The sequence below is a fragment of the Solea solea genome, chromosome 17 (genome assembly GCF_958295425.1).
Source record: "Solea solea chromosome 17, fSolSol10.1, whole genome shotgun sequence".
In the NCBI taxonomy this organism is placed as follows: Eukaryota; Metazoa; Chordata; class Actinopteri; order Pleuronectiformes; family Soleidae; genus Solea; species Solea solea.
Genome location: NC_081150.1, coordinates 21,345,224 through 21,362,895, shown reverse-complemented (window position 1 = coordinate 21,362,895; position 17,672 = coordinate 21,345,224). Strand labels below are relative to the sequence as shown.

At 40.4% G+C, this 17,672-nt stretch overlaps 1 protein-coding gene across 1 annotated transcript; it reads left to right on the top strand.

The window, feature by feature from the left end:
• Positions 1-5,278: 5,278 nt before the first annotated feature.
• LOC131444081 (protein NLRC3-like) lies at positions 5,279-17,337 on the top strand (the record flags this gene model as incomplete). The annotated part of the gene is made up of 2 exons (XM_058614212.1): positions 5,279-7,000; positions 16,676-17,337. Coding segments are annotated over 2 exons (2,286 nt in total), but the record flags the coding sequence as incomplete, so codon positions are not given.
• Positions 17,338-17,672: the final 335 nt, after the last annotated feature.

Here is a 17,672-nt window from a genome sequence, read left to right as displayed (position 1 = left end):
CAGTTACTAGAGTAATGAACAGAGGACGTCAGGTTGGATTTATGTGGGTACCAGCGCATGTAGGAGTGAGGGGGAATGAGAGGGCAGATAAATTGGCAAAGAGGGCATTAAGGAAAGAAAGAGTGGAAATGGAAATGAGTGTTAGTAAGGCTGAGGTTAAGAGTGTCATCTGGGGGGAAAACAACCACATGTGGCAAGAGAGGTGGGATAGAAAGGGTAGAGGGAGGCATTTATATCAAATACAGAACAGTGTTAGGGTCAATAGGGTAGGTATGGGACACAGGAGAGAGGAGGTTGTGATAATGAGGTTGAGGCTAGGGCACTGTGCACTGAATAAATCACTTAAATTGGCAGGGAAACATCAGACAGGACTGTGTGAGAGGTGTCAGGAAGAGGAGGAATCTGTGGAACATGTACTTTTGAGGTGTAGGGCATATGAGGCAAATAGAGAGGTGATGAAAAATAATCTAAGGAAATTAGGGGATCAACAATTTCATTTAAAGGGAGTAATGGAAACGAGTGAGAAATGTTAACAGGATGATTATGTAGGAGCAGCAAGTGCGCACCCTTGACGGTCTACAAATGTTGCTGGAAACTGGCAAAACAGGTTCATTAAGGAGACAATCCTTGACTAGTCCCCATAGAAAACCATGTCACCATAGTATCACGCAGGCTTGCTGTGATGACTCCGCCCACTTTGAGGAGGCGCTATGAAGTCACGGAAAACAACATGGCTGATACTAAACTGAGTCGAGTCGATTAGAGTAAAGTTGAGATCAGAGCAGTTATTTGATCACATTCATCACATTTCCTTCAGATGAGACTTGAGAAAACTTTGGTCTGTGGTTTGTTTCCTGTTCAGCAGCAGAATCACTTCACAGACGTTCAGCAGCTTCATGACGATCATTTCCTGCTTTCACAAGGTAACGAAACTAAACTCATCTCATCACACGTGACTTTGAGTGGACGTGATGTTTTTACTGTGAAGCTCATGAATCTCACGTCACTGACTCTTGTTCAGTGACTGAGGTTTTTACACAGAATGAATTGACCCTGTAGTGACTTAGAGAGGCTTAAATGTCTGGTGTAATACTGCAAACTTGTCTTATTATGGGATGTGAACATGTCCTGGTTCCTCTGAACGTGAAGAAGGCCCAACCCTTTTGAAGCAGCTCTGCTGACACAGTATAAATGCTGACATCTGCTGGTTGACATGTGATATTACACACTGGAATCACGTGGATGCTCAGAACCCACGAGCTGAACTTCTGTATGGTCTTAATTCACTGAGTGATGGTTTGACATCAAACATATTTAAATGTAACATCTATAAACACAAACTCTTGTTAACGACCAGATGTTGTTTGGAGCTCAAACGTCACCTGGTTGTAACAAAAGACTTTTCTACAAGTTCACTGTGTTTGTTTTTGTAGAGAGAGTCGTGTTCCTTTGTCACAGCTAATGAATCAATCATGGAGTAAAAGTGACAGCTACAGTGAAAAGTGGAATTTCCTGTTCAATAATTCCTAAGATATGAACTCGTTTTCTTTTACTTTGACCTTTGTCTGAAAAGTGGATCCTCTCTCAGCTAACTTGGCTAGTGCTGCTAACTGCAAAACAATCACTTCCCTGTTACAGATCCATCATGTTCTTATGACTAAAGTCCGCCTCCTCTGACTCACTCTGTCACCATCAGCTGTTTAGTTTATTTCACATATAAACAATATAAAAAAACACATAGACGATAACACATAAAAGTACATGTGACGTGCAGCAGAAACACGGATTGAAAAAGAAATGCACTGAAGATGAAAAAGTTGTAACTTTTTGTCGACGTGATGTTTTTACTGTGAAGCTCATGAATCTCACGTCACTGATTCTGTTGTTCAGCGACTAAAATGTTTGTAAATCACTGGTTTAGAGGACATTTGTGCTTTTGGTGAAAGAGAAGTTCTGCTGGACTGAAAGATCAGATAGTGACTGATAATTTTATGTTTCCGGTGAAAACAGATTATAGCCATTGTAGGTGAAAAAAAAGGATCCAGAGGACGAGGTCATATTTTGATAAGATTTAAGAAACTAAAGTTAAATGAAACGTTTATTCTCAATCGTCACAATTAACGACATCTCTTCAAAGTCCAGATGTTTAACATACATATGTATCTATCTATTGGGCAGCTTCTTACCTGACCACCAGAGGGCGGGCTCTTCTGTTAAACCAGTGGACTCACCTGCAGTGAAGGTCAAATCTTTTTAACGGCTCTTTGAAATGAACCAGTAACTGGGTGACTGACAGTCCATTATTAGCATAAACCAATGGGCTGTGCCGATTGTTCAGTCAGCCAATGAGGGTCATGTCGGCCAATTCTGTAGTTAAAAAAAGTCTTCTTGCTGACCGGCCCACATTAGGTCAATGTGGTCCACCCATGTCAGCAGAACTTGTAATGAGCGAGTTTTATTCTCCCAGCAGGTGGCGCTCTGCTATGAATCAGATCAAGGCCAGTGAAGAGGAAGCTCCGCCCTCTAAAACCACTCTGTGTGAGGAACATGAGGGTCAGAGGTGAGATGAGGATCTCATGGCTCACATGCTTGGGTTTGGGTAAAGTGATCTGACTGAAGATGTGGAAGTCTTAAATGTGTTAATCAGTGTAGTGTTTGACACCATCTGGGTCACACTCAACCATTTCTGACACAAACCTGTTTTCCTTGTGTCTCCTGATACTGTAGATCATTAATGAGATCAATCAGAGCAGATGTTGTATTTTCATGTCATGTCCTGTGTTTGTAGGAGGATCCATCAACAGGGACCAGACTCTGCCAGACCTAGACCTGGACCCAGCTGTGTGTCCATGAAGAGTGACCAGTCTATAGGTCGTATTATTAGCTTTAAGGATGGACAAAAACATGGTGAACTGATGTAAGAATTTCACACATAGTAACACACACTTACATGATCCTCCACCAGGGGGAGCCTGTCTAGTCCAAAACATGTTGAATCCAGAAAAACACTCTTCTTCTCTTTGGTGGACCAATGTTGTTTTTCTGTCTCCACTAAACGTCTTCAGCCTGTCCTCGTCTCTGAATACGTTTCCAGCAGTAAATCTAGTCAGAGTCCGTGATTGGTCAGGGACTCATGGACAAGCCTCTCTGATTGTGTCTATGAGACTTCACATATAACAAACACTAGAGACTGTCCTTCAGGGACTTTTGTCTTCAACCTGTCAAACTCATGTCATGTGAACTTGGCTGAAGAAGAATCGTAGGTGCAGCACATTGAAAACCTGGTAGAAACAAATGATTGTTTAGTAAATGACACTGAATCTTTTCTCCTCAGAGTTGATCAGCAGAGGACAGAGGTTCTCAGTGGTCAGTCTGTCCAGCAGCATGGAGCAGACCTGGACTCCATATTTAAGGTGTGTAAATGTACAAACATGACACTACTGTTAATACTGAAGCAGAGTCCTGGGGCCTCATGTATAAACCGTGCGTACGCACAAAAAGACGGCGTACGCTTGCTTTCAAGCACAGACGGCATGTATAAAAATGGACTTGGTGTGGAAGTTTGCGCATCGCAGCGCAAACTCTCGAGCTGCCGTGAGAATTTGCCGAGAGCTCCGCAAACTCTTGTCAGGTGGAGACGCTGCAATGTTAAGCTCTGAAACTTATCACAGTGTTTGAAAATAATATTATTAATGTGTCTACAGTGACAAACATGAATTTTCTGTGACAAACAATACTGATACACCACGTACGTTTGAACATATGTGGATAACATCAGAGAGGACACTGAAGACGAAACTGATCCTGTGAGCGAACACACACACTACAAACGTGTGTGTGTGCATGTGTGTGTGTGAGGGAGACTCACTTATTTACTTTGAGCAAATTACTGAAATTAATTTTCCACAGATGAATATTTTCTTTATGTAACACAGTGATGTAAACACAGCTGCTGACATGAACACATGAACACACGTGAGTCTATAATGTTTTAAACACATAATAAAGTTACAGACTCATTTGTTGTAAGAAAACGGGACTTGAACGTTGAGTAGAACATTTTATTTATTCCATTTTAATCCACACGATAACGAAATGACTACGAAAAAGTTATTCCGCCACCGCTGCGCCTTTCATCGGAAGAGAAAGGCGCAGCGGTGCGCGCTCGTCAGCCACTGGAGACTCCGGAACACCGGCATCGTCTTCCTCCCTCTTCCTCCCTCCCCAGCATACTGCGGTCAAGCCAGCCGTGGTTCGCGTTTGCCTGGTCAAATCAGCCGCCCGTTTTTTTCTAGTGCGCGAATCTACTAACGTTTACGGTAATCGTAATGAAACGGCACTGAAGAGCTTGGAGGGACTGTTAGGAATTCAAGATTCATACTGCTGGACTGAGTAGTATCCAGCGGCAGCCCCGGAGAGCAACAACCGGGAACAACACCCCGGTGTTATTTATTTATTTATTTATTTATTTATTTAAACTTAGTTTACACACCGAAACAGAGGATTCTGCCAGAAAACTCAAAGAAGAAGAAGAAATGAAGAGAAAACTAGAAAGTAGTGAACTAAATACTTCCCCGACTACCTGCAGGCATAATATGAGGTACTTCCACTGTGTACTTTTTGAGTAATCCTCTGTCGAAATCCGTAACAGAGGACAAGATTAAGTCTAATTCGCCCTACTTCGACATGGAATAAGAAGCTTATTTTCCATAAGTAGTCAGTGATTCACACACTATAGAACTTAGTGTGTGAGTTTCATAAATCTGAGATTTTCTTTGCGTACGTACTTTATAAATTTTGTGCGTACGCCGTCTTTTAGTATGAAAGCTGCGCACTCTTTTATACATGAGGCTCCTGGTCCTGACAGTCTGGATGCTGCTCTGTGGACCTGCAGGACTTCACTCTGTCACTGATCATCTGAGGTTAAACTTCACATGTTCTGTTCCAGCTGCTGGAGGAGAACATCATCTGCTTTGTGAAGAACGAGCTGAAGAAGATCCACAAGGTTCTGGATACAGATCACGCAGAAGTCTCAGAGAGTCAGAGGGAGGATGAGGAGCAGAGGAGCAGCAGAGAGGCCTTTCTGAAGATCACAGAGGACTTCTTAAGGAGGATGAAGCAGGAGAAGCTAGCTGACAGTAAGAGGACTTTTAATGTGAAAGGAAGAACATCTTATTTCCTCAATGATCCACTCACTGATTTATTTTCTTGTGTTCTGTCAGAAATCAGAGGTCCAGCTTGTCGACGTGAACTCAAATCAAACCTGAAGAAGAAGTTCCAGTGTTTGTTTGAGGGCGTGGCTAAAGCAGGAAACCCCACCCTTCTGAATGAAATCTTCACAGAGCTCTACATCACAGAGGGAGGGACTGGAGAGGTCAATGAAGAACATGAGGTCAGACAGATTGAAAGAGCTTCCTGGAAACCAGACAGACCAGAAACATCCATCAGACAAGAAGACATCTTTAAAGCCTCAGCGGGAAGAGACGGACCAATCAGAAGAGTGATGACAAAGGGCGTGGCTGGCATTGGGAAAACCGTGTTAACACAGAAGTTCACTCTGGACTGGGCTGAAAACAAAAGCAACCAGGACGTACAGTTCATGTTTCCCTTCACCTTCAGAGAGCTGAATGTGCTGAAAGAGAAGAAGTTCAGTTTGGTGGAACTCATCCATCAATTCTTCACTGAAACCAAAGAAGCAGGAATCTGCAGGTTTGAAGACTTTAAGGTGGTCTTCATCTTTGATGGTCTGGACGAGTGTCGACTTCCTCTGGACTTCCACAACACTGAGATCCTGACTGACGTCACAGCGTCCACCTCAGTGGACGTGCTGCTGACAAACCTCATCAGGGGGAAACTGCTTCCCTCTGCTCGCCTCTGGATAACCACACGACCTGCAGCAGCCAATCAGATCCCTCCTGACTGTGTGGACATGGTGACAGAGGTCAGAGGGTTCACAGACCCACAGAAGGAGGACTACTTCAGGAAGAGGTTCAGAGATGAGGAGCAGGCCAGGAGGATCATCTCCCACATCCAGACATCACGAAGCCTCCACATCATGTGCCACATCCCAGTCTTCTGCTGGATCACTGCAACAGTTCTGGAGAACATGCTGAAAACCAGAGATGGAGGACAACTGCCCAAGACCCTGACTGAGATGTACATCCACTTCCTGGTGGTTCAGTCCAAAGTGAAGAGGGTCAAATATGATGGAGGAGCTGAGACAGATCCACACTGGAGTCCAGAGAACAGGAAGATGATTAAGTCTCTGGGGAAACTGGCTTTTGAGCAGCTGCAGAAAGGAAACCTGATCTTCTATGAATCAGACCTGACAGAGTGTGGCATCGATATTACAGCAGCTTCAGTTTACTCAGGAGTCTTCACTCAGATCTTTAAAGAGGAGAGAGGCCTGTACCAGGACAAGGTCTTCTGCTTTGTCCATCTGAGTGTTCAGGAGTTTCTGGCTGCTCTTCATGTTCATCTGACCTTCATCACCTCTGGAACAAATCTGTTGTCAGAACCAACAACGAGCCAGTGGTCCAGACCGTTTAGAAAAAAACCTAAACTGAATCATCTGCACCAGAGTGCTGTGGACGAGGCCTTACTGAGTCCAAATGGACACCTGGACTTGTTTCTCCGCTTCCTCCTGGGTCTTTCACTGGAGACCAATCAGAAGCTCTTAAGAGGTCTACTGAAACAAACAGGAAGTGGTTCACAGACCAATAAGAAAACAGTTGAGTACATCAAGAAGAAGATCAGTGAGAATCTGTCAGCAGAGAGAAGCATCAACCTGTTCCACTGTCTGAATGAACTGAACCATCGTTCTCTTGTGGGGGAGATCCAAGAGTCCCTCACATCAGGACGCCTGTCCACAAAGACACTGTCTCCTGCTCAGTGGTCAGCTCTGGTCTTCATCTTACTGTCATCAGGAAAAGATCTGGAAGAGTTTGACCTGAAGAAATACTCTGCTTCAGAGGAGGCTCTTCTGAAGCTGCTGCCGGTGGTCAAAGCCTCCAACAAAGCTCTGTACATGGATCAGTATATAAATATTAATAAGACATATTTTAAAGAGCACAAGACAAACATGTTTAACCTTTTGTTCATCACTGTTTTCTACCTCAGACTGAGTGGCTGTAACCTCTCAGAGAGAAGCTGTGAAGCTCTGTCCTCAGTCCTCAGCTCTGTGTCCTCTAGTCTGAGACACATGGACCTGAGTAACAATGACCTGCAGGATCCAGGAGTGAAGTTGCTGTGTGATGGACTGAAGAGTCCTCACTGTTCTCTGGAGACTCTCAGGTTGGTGCTCAGCTGATTAATATGGACAATTCTACTCTGATTATTATTATTATTATTTTTTTTTTTATAATTTATTTTTTATTGACATTCAGAAACAGACATTCACATCCGGCAAAACATACATGCATACATCTCACATCTGTTGTCTGCTCTAAATGCCTAGACAAAAAAAACAATCAATGAAAAAAGGAAAAACACACATTAGCAACTATGTACAAGTTAGATTTCCACAGTTCCTCCAGCAGACAGGGGAATTATCATCATAGTGAGACTTCTGAGAAGGTGTAATAAAGTACCTAATCAAGCTTTTCCATCCAAATTCCCTCCACTTCTGTGAGCTGGTACATCTCCATTGATACCTCCAAATTGTTGTCCATTCTTCCTCAGATATATTTATCCCTCCTTCCTTCTCCCATTTTATTTTAATATATGAAGTAGAGTGAGATTTCAAATTAGACAGACCCTTATATAAGCATGACACAGTTTTATTAATAGCTTCCGAATCGTAGGCTTTTGTAAATAATTGAATTAGACATGTGTTTATCTTTGTTAGATTTTTCATCTTTGTATTGACGTAATGCCGTAACTGCAGGTATCTATAAAAGTCTTGTTTTTCCAAAACATGTGTCCTTTTAAGCGTTTCAAAACTGAGTAACTTTCCATCTTTCATTACTCTACATAAGGCTGTTATACTGTTAGCTATCCAGTCCTTAAATCTAGAATCCAATTTATTAGGTCTAAAATCCGAATCATAAGCACACCATTTAAGAGCCAAAATATCATTTTCAAGTTTATGTTCTTTTATAATAATTTTCCATACTTTAAGGGTCCACGCCACCCATGGATTATCAATGTTATTTATGTGGGTTTGCAAGTTATTATCAGCTAAAATTGCCTGTATGGGGATGGAGGGCATTTTTTCCTCAATGCTTTTCCATTGAGCTGTATATGACGGGTTGCACCAGCATACCACTGCTCTCATCTGCGCTGCAAAATAATAATATCTAAAATAAGGCAAGCCCCATCCTCCCTTTTGTTTAACCAGCTGTAAGGTTTTGAGGCGAACTGCTATATACCTGGATAGCAGTTTGTCCCACTCGTTTAATTGGTTTTGGTTAATCTCTATTGGCAATGTTTGAAATAAATATAAAATTCTTGGCAATATGATCATTTTAATAGAGTCAATTCTTGAACTAAGGCTAAAGAAGGGAATTAAGTTCCATCTTGCTATATCATCCTTTATTTTTTTATGTATGGGTGAATAGTTATATTCCGATCATTTTGTAAGATCTTTTGGTAGGTTGATGCCTAAGTATTTAAAGGACTCTGTGTGCCATGTCAAGGGGTAGCTACTTTTGATTTCTCTTGGTGGGCAGTAGTTATATGAGAGTATTTGGGTTTTACTCATGTTGATTTTTCTGTACCCAGATAATTGGCCATATTGTTCAAATGCTTGCATCAATTTAGGCAGAGAGTGAGTTGCAAGGTATATCAAAATATCGTCTGCATAACAGGCCAATTTATATTCCATCCCTTTAATAATGATTCCCTTAATATCTTCTTTTTGTCTGATGTACTGAGCTAGTGGTTCCAAATATAATGCAAAGAGTAGTGGTGACCATGCACAGCCCTGTCTGGTGCCCCTTTCTAGGGTAAAACTATTTGACAAATATCCATTGACCTTGACCCTGGTGGTAGGTTTGTCATATAGTGCCTGTATGGTTTTAATAATTGTATCGTGGAAGCCAATTCTATGCAACACTCTGTAGAGAAAAATCCAGTTAACCGAATCAAAGGCCTTTTCAGCATCTACGCTCATCACAATTGCTTCAGTTTGATTTCTTTGTATATGATCCATAATATGTAGTGTCTTTCGTATATTGTCTTGTGTTTGGCGTTGGGGTATGAAACCTGTCTGATCATTATGTATCAGTGTCGGCAGGAATTCTTCTAATCGTTTGGCCATAACAGAAGTAAATAATTTATAGTCCACATTAAGAACAGAGATTGGCCTAAAAGAGCCACACTCCACTTTATCCTTGCCTTCTTTTGGTATGGCTGAAATTATTGCCTCCTTCCAGCTGGGTGGCGTTTGCGCATTTTTTAAAGCCCAATTCAGAGTAGGAAGTAAAACAGGTATTAGTTCTTTTTTAAATTCCTTGTACCACTCTGCCGTGTAGCCATCAGATCCTGGTGATTTGCTTAATTTAAGTCTACCAATTGCAACTTTTAATTCTTCTTCAGTTATATCCGCAGTCATCATTTTATTTTGATTTTCATCGAGAGTGGGTAAATCTAGGGAATTCAGCTGTCAATTTGGGCCACACTCCCACCTGGGACTTCAGAATATAAGGTTTTGTAAAACACTTCAAAAGCTTCCTGAATTTCATTTAGTTTATTTTTTATCGCTTTTGTCCTTGGATCCCTAATTTTATGAATTGTATTTTCGGCTATCCTTTTTTTCAATTTCCATGCCAATACTTTGATAGATTTGGAGCCATTTTTGTAGTGTTTCTGTTTCAGAAACATTAAATTTTTCTCGATTTCTTGTGTGGCCAAATTATTAATTTCATTCCTGGTGTGTCTAATTTCTCTCAATGTTTTCTGTGCCAAATCTAATTTATGTTTTCCTTCTAGTACCTTTAGCTTGTTTTTTAAATCCTCTAACTTTTTATTCCTATTTTTTTTCTTAAATGACGATATTGCTATAATTTTCCCTCTCAGAACAGCCTTCAGAGTATCCCATAACATGGGAGGTGAAACCTCTTCAGTATCATTGAATTCTAAGAAGAGACACATTTCTGATTTAATTTGTGCCTTAAAAGACAGATCATTCAACAGACGCGAATTCAATTTCCATGTATTGTTTTTTGATCGCAGGCCAAAATCAGCGGATAAGTATACTGGTGCATGGTCACTTAGATCTATTGTCCCGATTCCACAAGTATGTATTTTATCTTTATCCTTCCCAAATGTTATGAAATAATCTATTCTTGTATAGAGAGAGTGAGGAGCAGAGTAGTAAGTGTAATCCCTTCTGTTAGGGAAAAAATCTCGCCATATATCAATCAAGCCCACCTCCTCAAATAGTGTGTTTACTTTCTTAAAGAAGGACTTCCTATCCTGGGTTTTTCCACAAGATGAGTCCAACTTTGGCTGCAGATGTATATTTAGATCCCCTCCACAGATCAAGAGGCCTTCTGTTTCAGTTACCATGATATTGGTTATTTTTTGGAAGAAACTAATGTCACTCCCTGGGGGTGCATAGACATTCACTAAGGTAATTGGATTCCCATCTATCTTACCCCTTACTTAAAATAAACGTGCCCTCTTTATCACCCATTTCGAATACTTTTTCAAAATGTAGCTTGTTTGAAATGAGAATAGCAACTCCTCTTCTATGCCCTGATTTGTATGAAGAAAAAAACAGATTTGTAAAGCCCATTTTCTTTAGCTTTATATGCTCCTTGTCTGTCAAATGGGTCTCTTGTAAATAAACCACATGGGCTTGTTCTGTTCTCACTTTAGATAGGATTTTACTACGTTTAACTGGATTCAACAGCCCATTGACATTAAAGGAAATGAATTTTAATTTGTCACTAGCCATACTTATTTACTTGTAAGTGTACCAACAAACTTAACAAGATGAAAATTGAAAGATCTGCTCCCTGAACAAATAACAACACCAAACATAAGCAAGAAATAGAAAAAAGGATAAACAAAAAGAGTGATCCCAAGGCTGGGGTCTCTAAGAAAAGACCCTGGCCTGAGCTAGATAAAATATCTAGCTGTGAGGGAAAGCCTCTCCCACCTGTGGGCTGAGGGCCCCCACCATGGCGCTCTAAAAAAGAAAAGAAAAGGTCTCTGTTCATTCCACAGAAAATGTGTCCTTATACAGCAACCCTCGCCTGTATGTGGGTCAATGACATATAAGGTTTTTTAACAGGTAAATTTAAAAATATAACTATGAATTTCTATTGCAATTGGTCAAAGCTTTACAATGTCATGTGTACATGCATACATGTTAAAATCTTGAATTACGATATTTTGGTGGTTTTTTCACGTAAATTAATTGGTCGTTACCCTCCAAAATGTCATGTGGTGCGACCATCAATCATCTTAAAAATTTATTTATTTAATCAACATATTTACCCTTTTTTCACAAGTTCTTAGTAAAATGATGTGTCTAGAAACTAATTATTTGGATTTCTGTTGAATTGTCATACATACTGATATAATCCTCATTCCTCTAAAGTCACGGTCACCGTTTTGCATGTAGTTTGCGTGCTAATTTTTCCTGTAAAATGCATAAAAATAATGAAAATGTAAACAAAATCCCACTAACTTCATCTTACCCCATCAGTGAATAAGTTTCTGCCACAGAAAGAAGGTATCACTTTTTTTATTTTGCTACAGTTATTGCTATTAATGGTCGCGCCACATGATGGGTGGTCGCACCAAATGATGAAACCAGCTTAAATCTCTTACAAATCAATAGAATAAGAGACAATCATTTGTTTAAAACAGATTTTATTAATTTAAATATTGAAGACAAACATCTCTTTTCAACACTTTTCATTTCATTTTGGTTAACACATTAACTTTCATTGCCATTCTTTTACAAACACTGTGTTGAAGTGAACGGTACATTCATGTATATTTTTGTAAACATTTCACAAATCAGTAAGGCACAAGATGAACTCAGACACATTAAACTTGAAGACATCTAACTATTCATACCATCATCCTAATTCTTATATAAATGTTGGAGATATGGTTTAGGTATTTCCTTAACCCCCAGGAACTTTTAAACTTGTTCCAGTCTTGGCTTCTCAATTTAGAACAGCGAGAAGTTGTTGGCTCAGGTTCAGAGATGACTGCTATGACATCTTTCTTATAGTAGAATATGGCATCTGGAGCTTGTGGCCACGTGAATAAGTTCTTACTCCCTGACTGTAAAACCTTCCAGCAGGCAAAACTGTAACTCTATTTATCTATTTATTGTTATAGTTGGTATCAAAGCACTTTTAGCATCAAAGTGCATCATCAAAGCTCTTTTGTTATATGTTAACCTTCGTATGTGTCTTTGTTAAACTACTGATCAACAGGATCTGTACGCATAGCATTGACCCTGATATCTTCTCCCACAACCTCAAGAACCTGGCCTACTTATGGAAGTTCATCGTATGTTACAATCACAAAACATAAACCCTGATCACTTTCCCCCTTCTGTGACTGTGAGGTTGAGGCCTCCTCCATGTTGGATGTGGTGTTCCGCATGTCAACTTTTACAGGCTGGTAACATGAGCATATTTTCATTTTGGCATGTTTGCAAAAGCACGATACCTCCCTACATAAGGAATCTTTCCCTGCTGCTTTCTTCTCTGGTAGCTGAAACAAATTTAGTATTGTGTCAAGCTACAGTGTATACAGTTTGGCAAACAAAAGTTGCTATCAAATAATGAATTTGTAAAAATAAATCAATATTTATTGTTTTTTTGAGATCATACCACATGACATCCATATTTGGAAACTATCTACCAGCCATTTTAAAAGCAGTAATTTTAAAAGATGAGAGAGAGTTACAAACCTGCTAACTGATTCTGTGGGTCCTCTGCAAAGTTGTTTGTGATGTAACTTCCTGTCTTGGGGTGGCTTTGAAAATGAAAGTTCCAAAATGGTGGTTTCTTCATGGTCGCACCACATGATATTTCATAAAATGGACATACTCGGACAAATTACTTAATAAACGTAAATAAGAGGGAAATGTCATTACAAGATCACTGTAATTTCACATGAGGTTACAAAACACTTTAGAATTTATGCCACATAGGGCAGAAAATACATTTGAATAGATTAAGATTCATTTTAAATAAATGTCCAAAACTGGATTCATGACTGGACGGTCACACCACATGATATTTTTACACTTTCCGTAGCAATACAAATGAAATGCCTAATGATTTTTGAATATATTTTTCTCGAATATATTTTTAACAAGAAAAAATGCAGTTGGACAGTATAATTAGCCGTCATGTCATTGACCCATAAATATTCTCATCATGTGGTGAATATAGCACGTTCTGTTTAGCTTTCCAACTCTTCAAAAATCAGTCAAAGCTTATACTTCTTCTGGAGAGGATGGGGACGGCCTTCTGAAAGCTCGCAGTTTCTCCTTGATACCCTTCTCTCGCTCCTCACCTGTCCCTGATTATTTTTTTAATTACATATGTGAATAGATTTTCTTGAACTCCTCCTCAGAATGAGTGGCTGTAAACTCTCAGAGAGAAGCTGTGAAGCTCTGTCCTCAGTCCTCAGCTCTGTGTCCTCTCGTCTGAGACACGTGGACCTGAGTAACAATGACCTGCAGGATCAAGGAGTGAAGCTGCTGTGTGATGGACTGAAGAGTCCTCACTGTTCTCTGGAGACTCTCAGGTCAGAACTCTGACTCAGACTCTTTGCTTCTTTAGGTTCTTGTTGATGAAGATGTTTTTTCTGAATCACTGAGTTCATCATATCTTCTTAACTCCAGTCTGTCAGGTTGTCTGGTCTCAGAGGAAGGATGTTCTTCTCTGACCTCAGCTCTGAACTCCAACCCCTCCCATCTGAGAGAACTGGACCTGAGCTACAATCATCCAGGAGACTCAGGAGAGAAGCTGCTGTCTGCTGGACTGAAGAGTCCTCACTGGAGACTGGACACTCTCAGGTATTCTCCTCTTCCTCCTCCTCCTCTTCCTCTTCATGTTCATCAGCAGTATTCAAACTTGTCAGCAGGTTCAGGTTGAAGATGTCCTGTTATCATGTTTTCCTCTGTCAGTGAGTATAACCAAACATTAGTGACACTTTTTAAACACCTCGTGAGAACGAGTGAATGTCACGTAGCTCAGCCTGAGAAACGACCAGAACCATGAACTGGACAGATCATCTGCACAGAGTAGCAGCATCATGTGAGAAGTCCTAGTACTGGGTACAGAACAGTCCTGGTCCACAAAGTAAAGATGTCTTTATTCTGTGGTGTTTGTAGTGAGTTGTGTACGAGATGTTCGTCATCTAACAGCTACAATCAAGTTGTTCTTCATTCTTCATTCAACGGTGAAAACACACAAGTTTTGGAAGCAGCAGTAACAGCGACGAGCCTCCGCAGCAGCAGCTGCATAAGTAGCCATGTGTTTCCTCTGTGACGCGCAGCTGAAAAAAACCATGAAAGCACTGGAAACTAGGTATCGATTCAAGCAAGCGATCAAACAACCGTAATTCAAATACAAAGTTTATGGTTTTTAGACCCACAATACTGCGATTTGAAATCCCTCTATTTTATCTATTTTCTTTGTTTACTTGGTTTGTGCTGGGCCAACTTGTTGCTGGTTTACTCGTGGTGGGTTTCAAATGTATAAACAGAAGTTGTCTTCTGTGTTGTCCACGTGGTGGCGCTGTTGAGTAAATGCGTAGCCTCCTGAAACTGTGGTCTCTGGTTCTGCAGACACTGGCCGTTTTTCAGTATCCATACTTGTGCGTACTTGTGCGTACTTGCGTACTCCGGTACTGTTCAAGTGCTGTTCCAATTCTCAAGTAAGCGAACAGCGAGGACCCGGAAGTATTCTCGCTCCGCCCATTTTTACCAGGTATGCATCGGAGGTGACTTAAGCGTACTTGGGATGGCCATGTATCCCAGAATACTGAAGTATATGAACTAAGAAGAACACATTACCACAGCTAAAGTTTAATACTTCAATGTATTGATGATTGACATTAATAAGTAAACATGAGACAAGAGGGTCTCTTGGACACATGACAAGTCAGACCATACGTTTTACAATAGGCATCCTGTATAGGACAGGAAACTTGAGGGTCTGTTTTGAATATGGTTAGTTAGGAAATATAGATGTCTCTTGTTTGACTAAATGGTGATATTGTCCAATTTAAAGATCATGGGACAGTATGGTATATCCGGACCCAACTTGTTCTTCAAGTTGTTGCATTATGGAAACAGGAGAAAGGCGGGGGTCGAAACATGTGATGCCTGCAAATAAGAATGCTAGAAAATCTATATAAGGTTAGTTTTGCTTTTCTGAGGCAGAATTGTTCGGAGATTCGGCAAGAACACATTCTCCCGAGCTGCTGCAGAGCTTGGTTCTGACGCCTGACTTGTGACTAAATAAAATCCCTTTGTTCGGTACAAGTCCTGTGTCAGTGGGGTCTTTTCCTGCATCATCAACTCATCACCTATCGTTCATAAGAAGAAGGAAGCCTGACAAAAACGACATTACATTTGGGCAGAGCATAGCAGCAGATAATAGAAATATAAATCTGAAATAAATATTTTTCTTTGTCCCGGAACAAAGTTTTAACATCATTTGAGGCGAGAAATGAGTCATTTAGAAATCAAACATGTGGTTTGTGTATGAAGATATGACGTATTTATAGTTTGGCAGCGACGTTTGTCGGAGGTGATAAGCTCCGCCTCTGCGGACGCTCGGCGCTCACTGTGCCCGGCACAGAGCAGCGTGACCTCGGCCTGTCCTGATGAAATGATCCGCTGGCTCAGACGTCGCTGTCATTAGATGCTCGGTGTGATCCATAGATTTGTTGTTGACGTGTTATTTTGTTTTTAATGGAAACGTTTTGACCTGACAGTTTAAAAGTTTGTATATTGTTAATGTTTTTTTTATTTTAACTTTGAATGTTAGATTTATATTAAAGTTGCACGGTCATTGTATCTGTATTTAAATATAGTATGTAAATATTAGATATGTAGAGTAGTATATATTTGTACAAGTCATATATATATATACTACTCTACAATGCTGTAATATATCTATTTTCCACATTGTATAATTTGTATTGTATATTTTAATAGAAATAAATTAATAAATGAAGTTAAATATTTAAAATGTAAAAATAATAACAACATATGCATTTATTAAAAGTATTTCATATGTTCATTTATCAACACCGTAGGTGGCGCTAATGAGGCTGCAGCACTGCAGCACTACAGCAGAACTACAGCAGAACAATACATACATACTTGCATACTTGAGTATTGAGAAACAACCACATACTTGTGTACTCCCGTACTTGGCAAGTATATACTCCCAGCGTACTTCTCAAGTATATACTTCCCAAGTAAGCAAGTACATACTTGCTTACTTGAGTATTGAGAAACAGCCACCGTCTTCTCTTTGAAACACACCTGTCCTTGTAGTTCATCATTGTGTCCACCAGAGTGCGTCATTAAGACAACAGTTTGGACTCATGTTGGACAGAAACTCATTCAGACTGTTTCTTCCTCCAGGATGGACCATGCTGGAGAGCAGAGGTTAAAACCTGGTCTCAGGAAGTGTAAGTATGGATTTACAGGAAATAACAACATATCAGCTGATCATCAATAAACTGCAGCTGTGTCTCGTTGTCTTCATCAGATTCATGTGAACTGGAACTGGACACAAACACAATGCACAGAAACCTCAAACTGTCTGACGACAACAGGAAAGTGACCCGTGTGAGAGAAGATCAGTCGTATCCTGATCATCCAGAAAGATTTGACGTCTGGCCTCAGCTGCTGTGTAGACCTGGTCTGACTGGTCGCTGTTACTGGGAGGTCGAGTGGAGAGGAACTGTTTATATATCACTGAGTTACAGAGGAATCAAGAGGAAAGGCCACAGTTCTGACTGTTGGTTTGGAGATAATGATCAGTCCTGGAGTCTGTTCTGCTCTGATGATCATGGTTACTCTGTCTTTCACTGTAGGACACAAACACCCATCATGTCCTCTGTCTCTCACAGAGTATCAGTGTATGTGGACTGTCCTGCTGGGACTCTGTCCTTCTACAGCGTCTCCTCTGACTCACTGATCCACCTCCACACCTTCAGGACCACATTCACTGAACCGGTTTATCCTGGGTTCTGGGTCTGGCCTGGTTCCTCAGTGTCTCTGTGTCCTCTGTAGGACATGAAGAGACAGCAGCTTCAGTGGTGGACGAGGTCAAAGCTCGTCTCAGTCATTCTTTGTTGAAACCATCAATAAATAAAGACTTAAAAAATCAACATGTCTGTCATTAACTGAGCCGCCGTCCTGCGCTGTGAGCGCCCCCTGCTGCTGAGAACCAGCCTGAAACACACAGGTTCACACACACTGAGATAAAAATAACAAAAAGTGAATGTTTGAAAGTGAAATTAAAAGATACAGAAAGTAAAATCAATTAAAAATGAATATATGCTTTATATAAAATAAAAAGAAAGAAGTCAAAATAATATAAAATAAAATTCAAGGTTTTCAATCCAATAGAAAACAAAGTAAATAAAGATGTTAAGAGTTTGACTCTTTGTCTGAAGAACATCATCTTCTCACCTTTCTGTCCCAGCATGCACTGCTTCTCCTC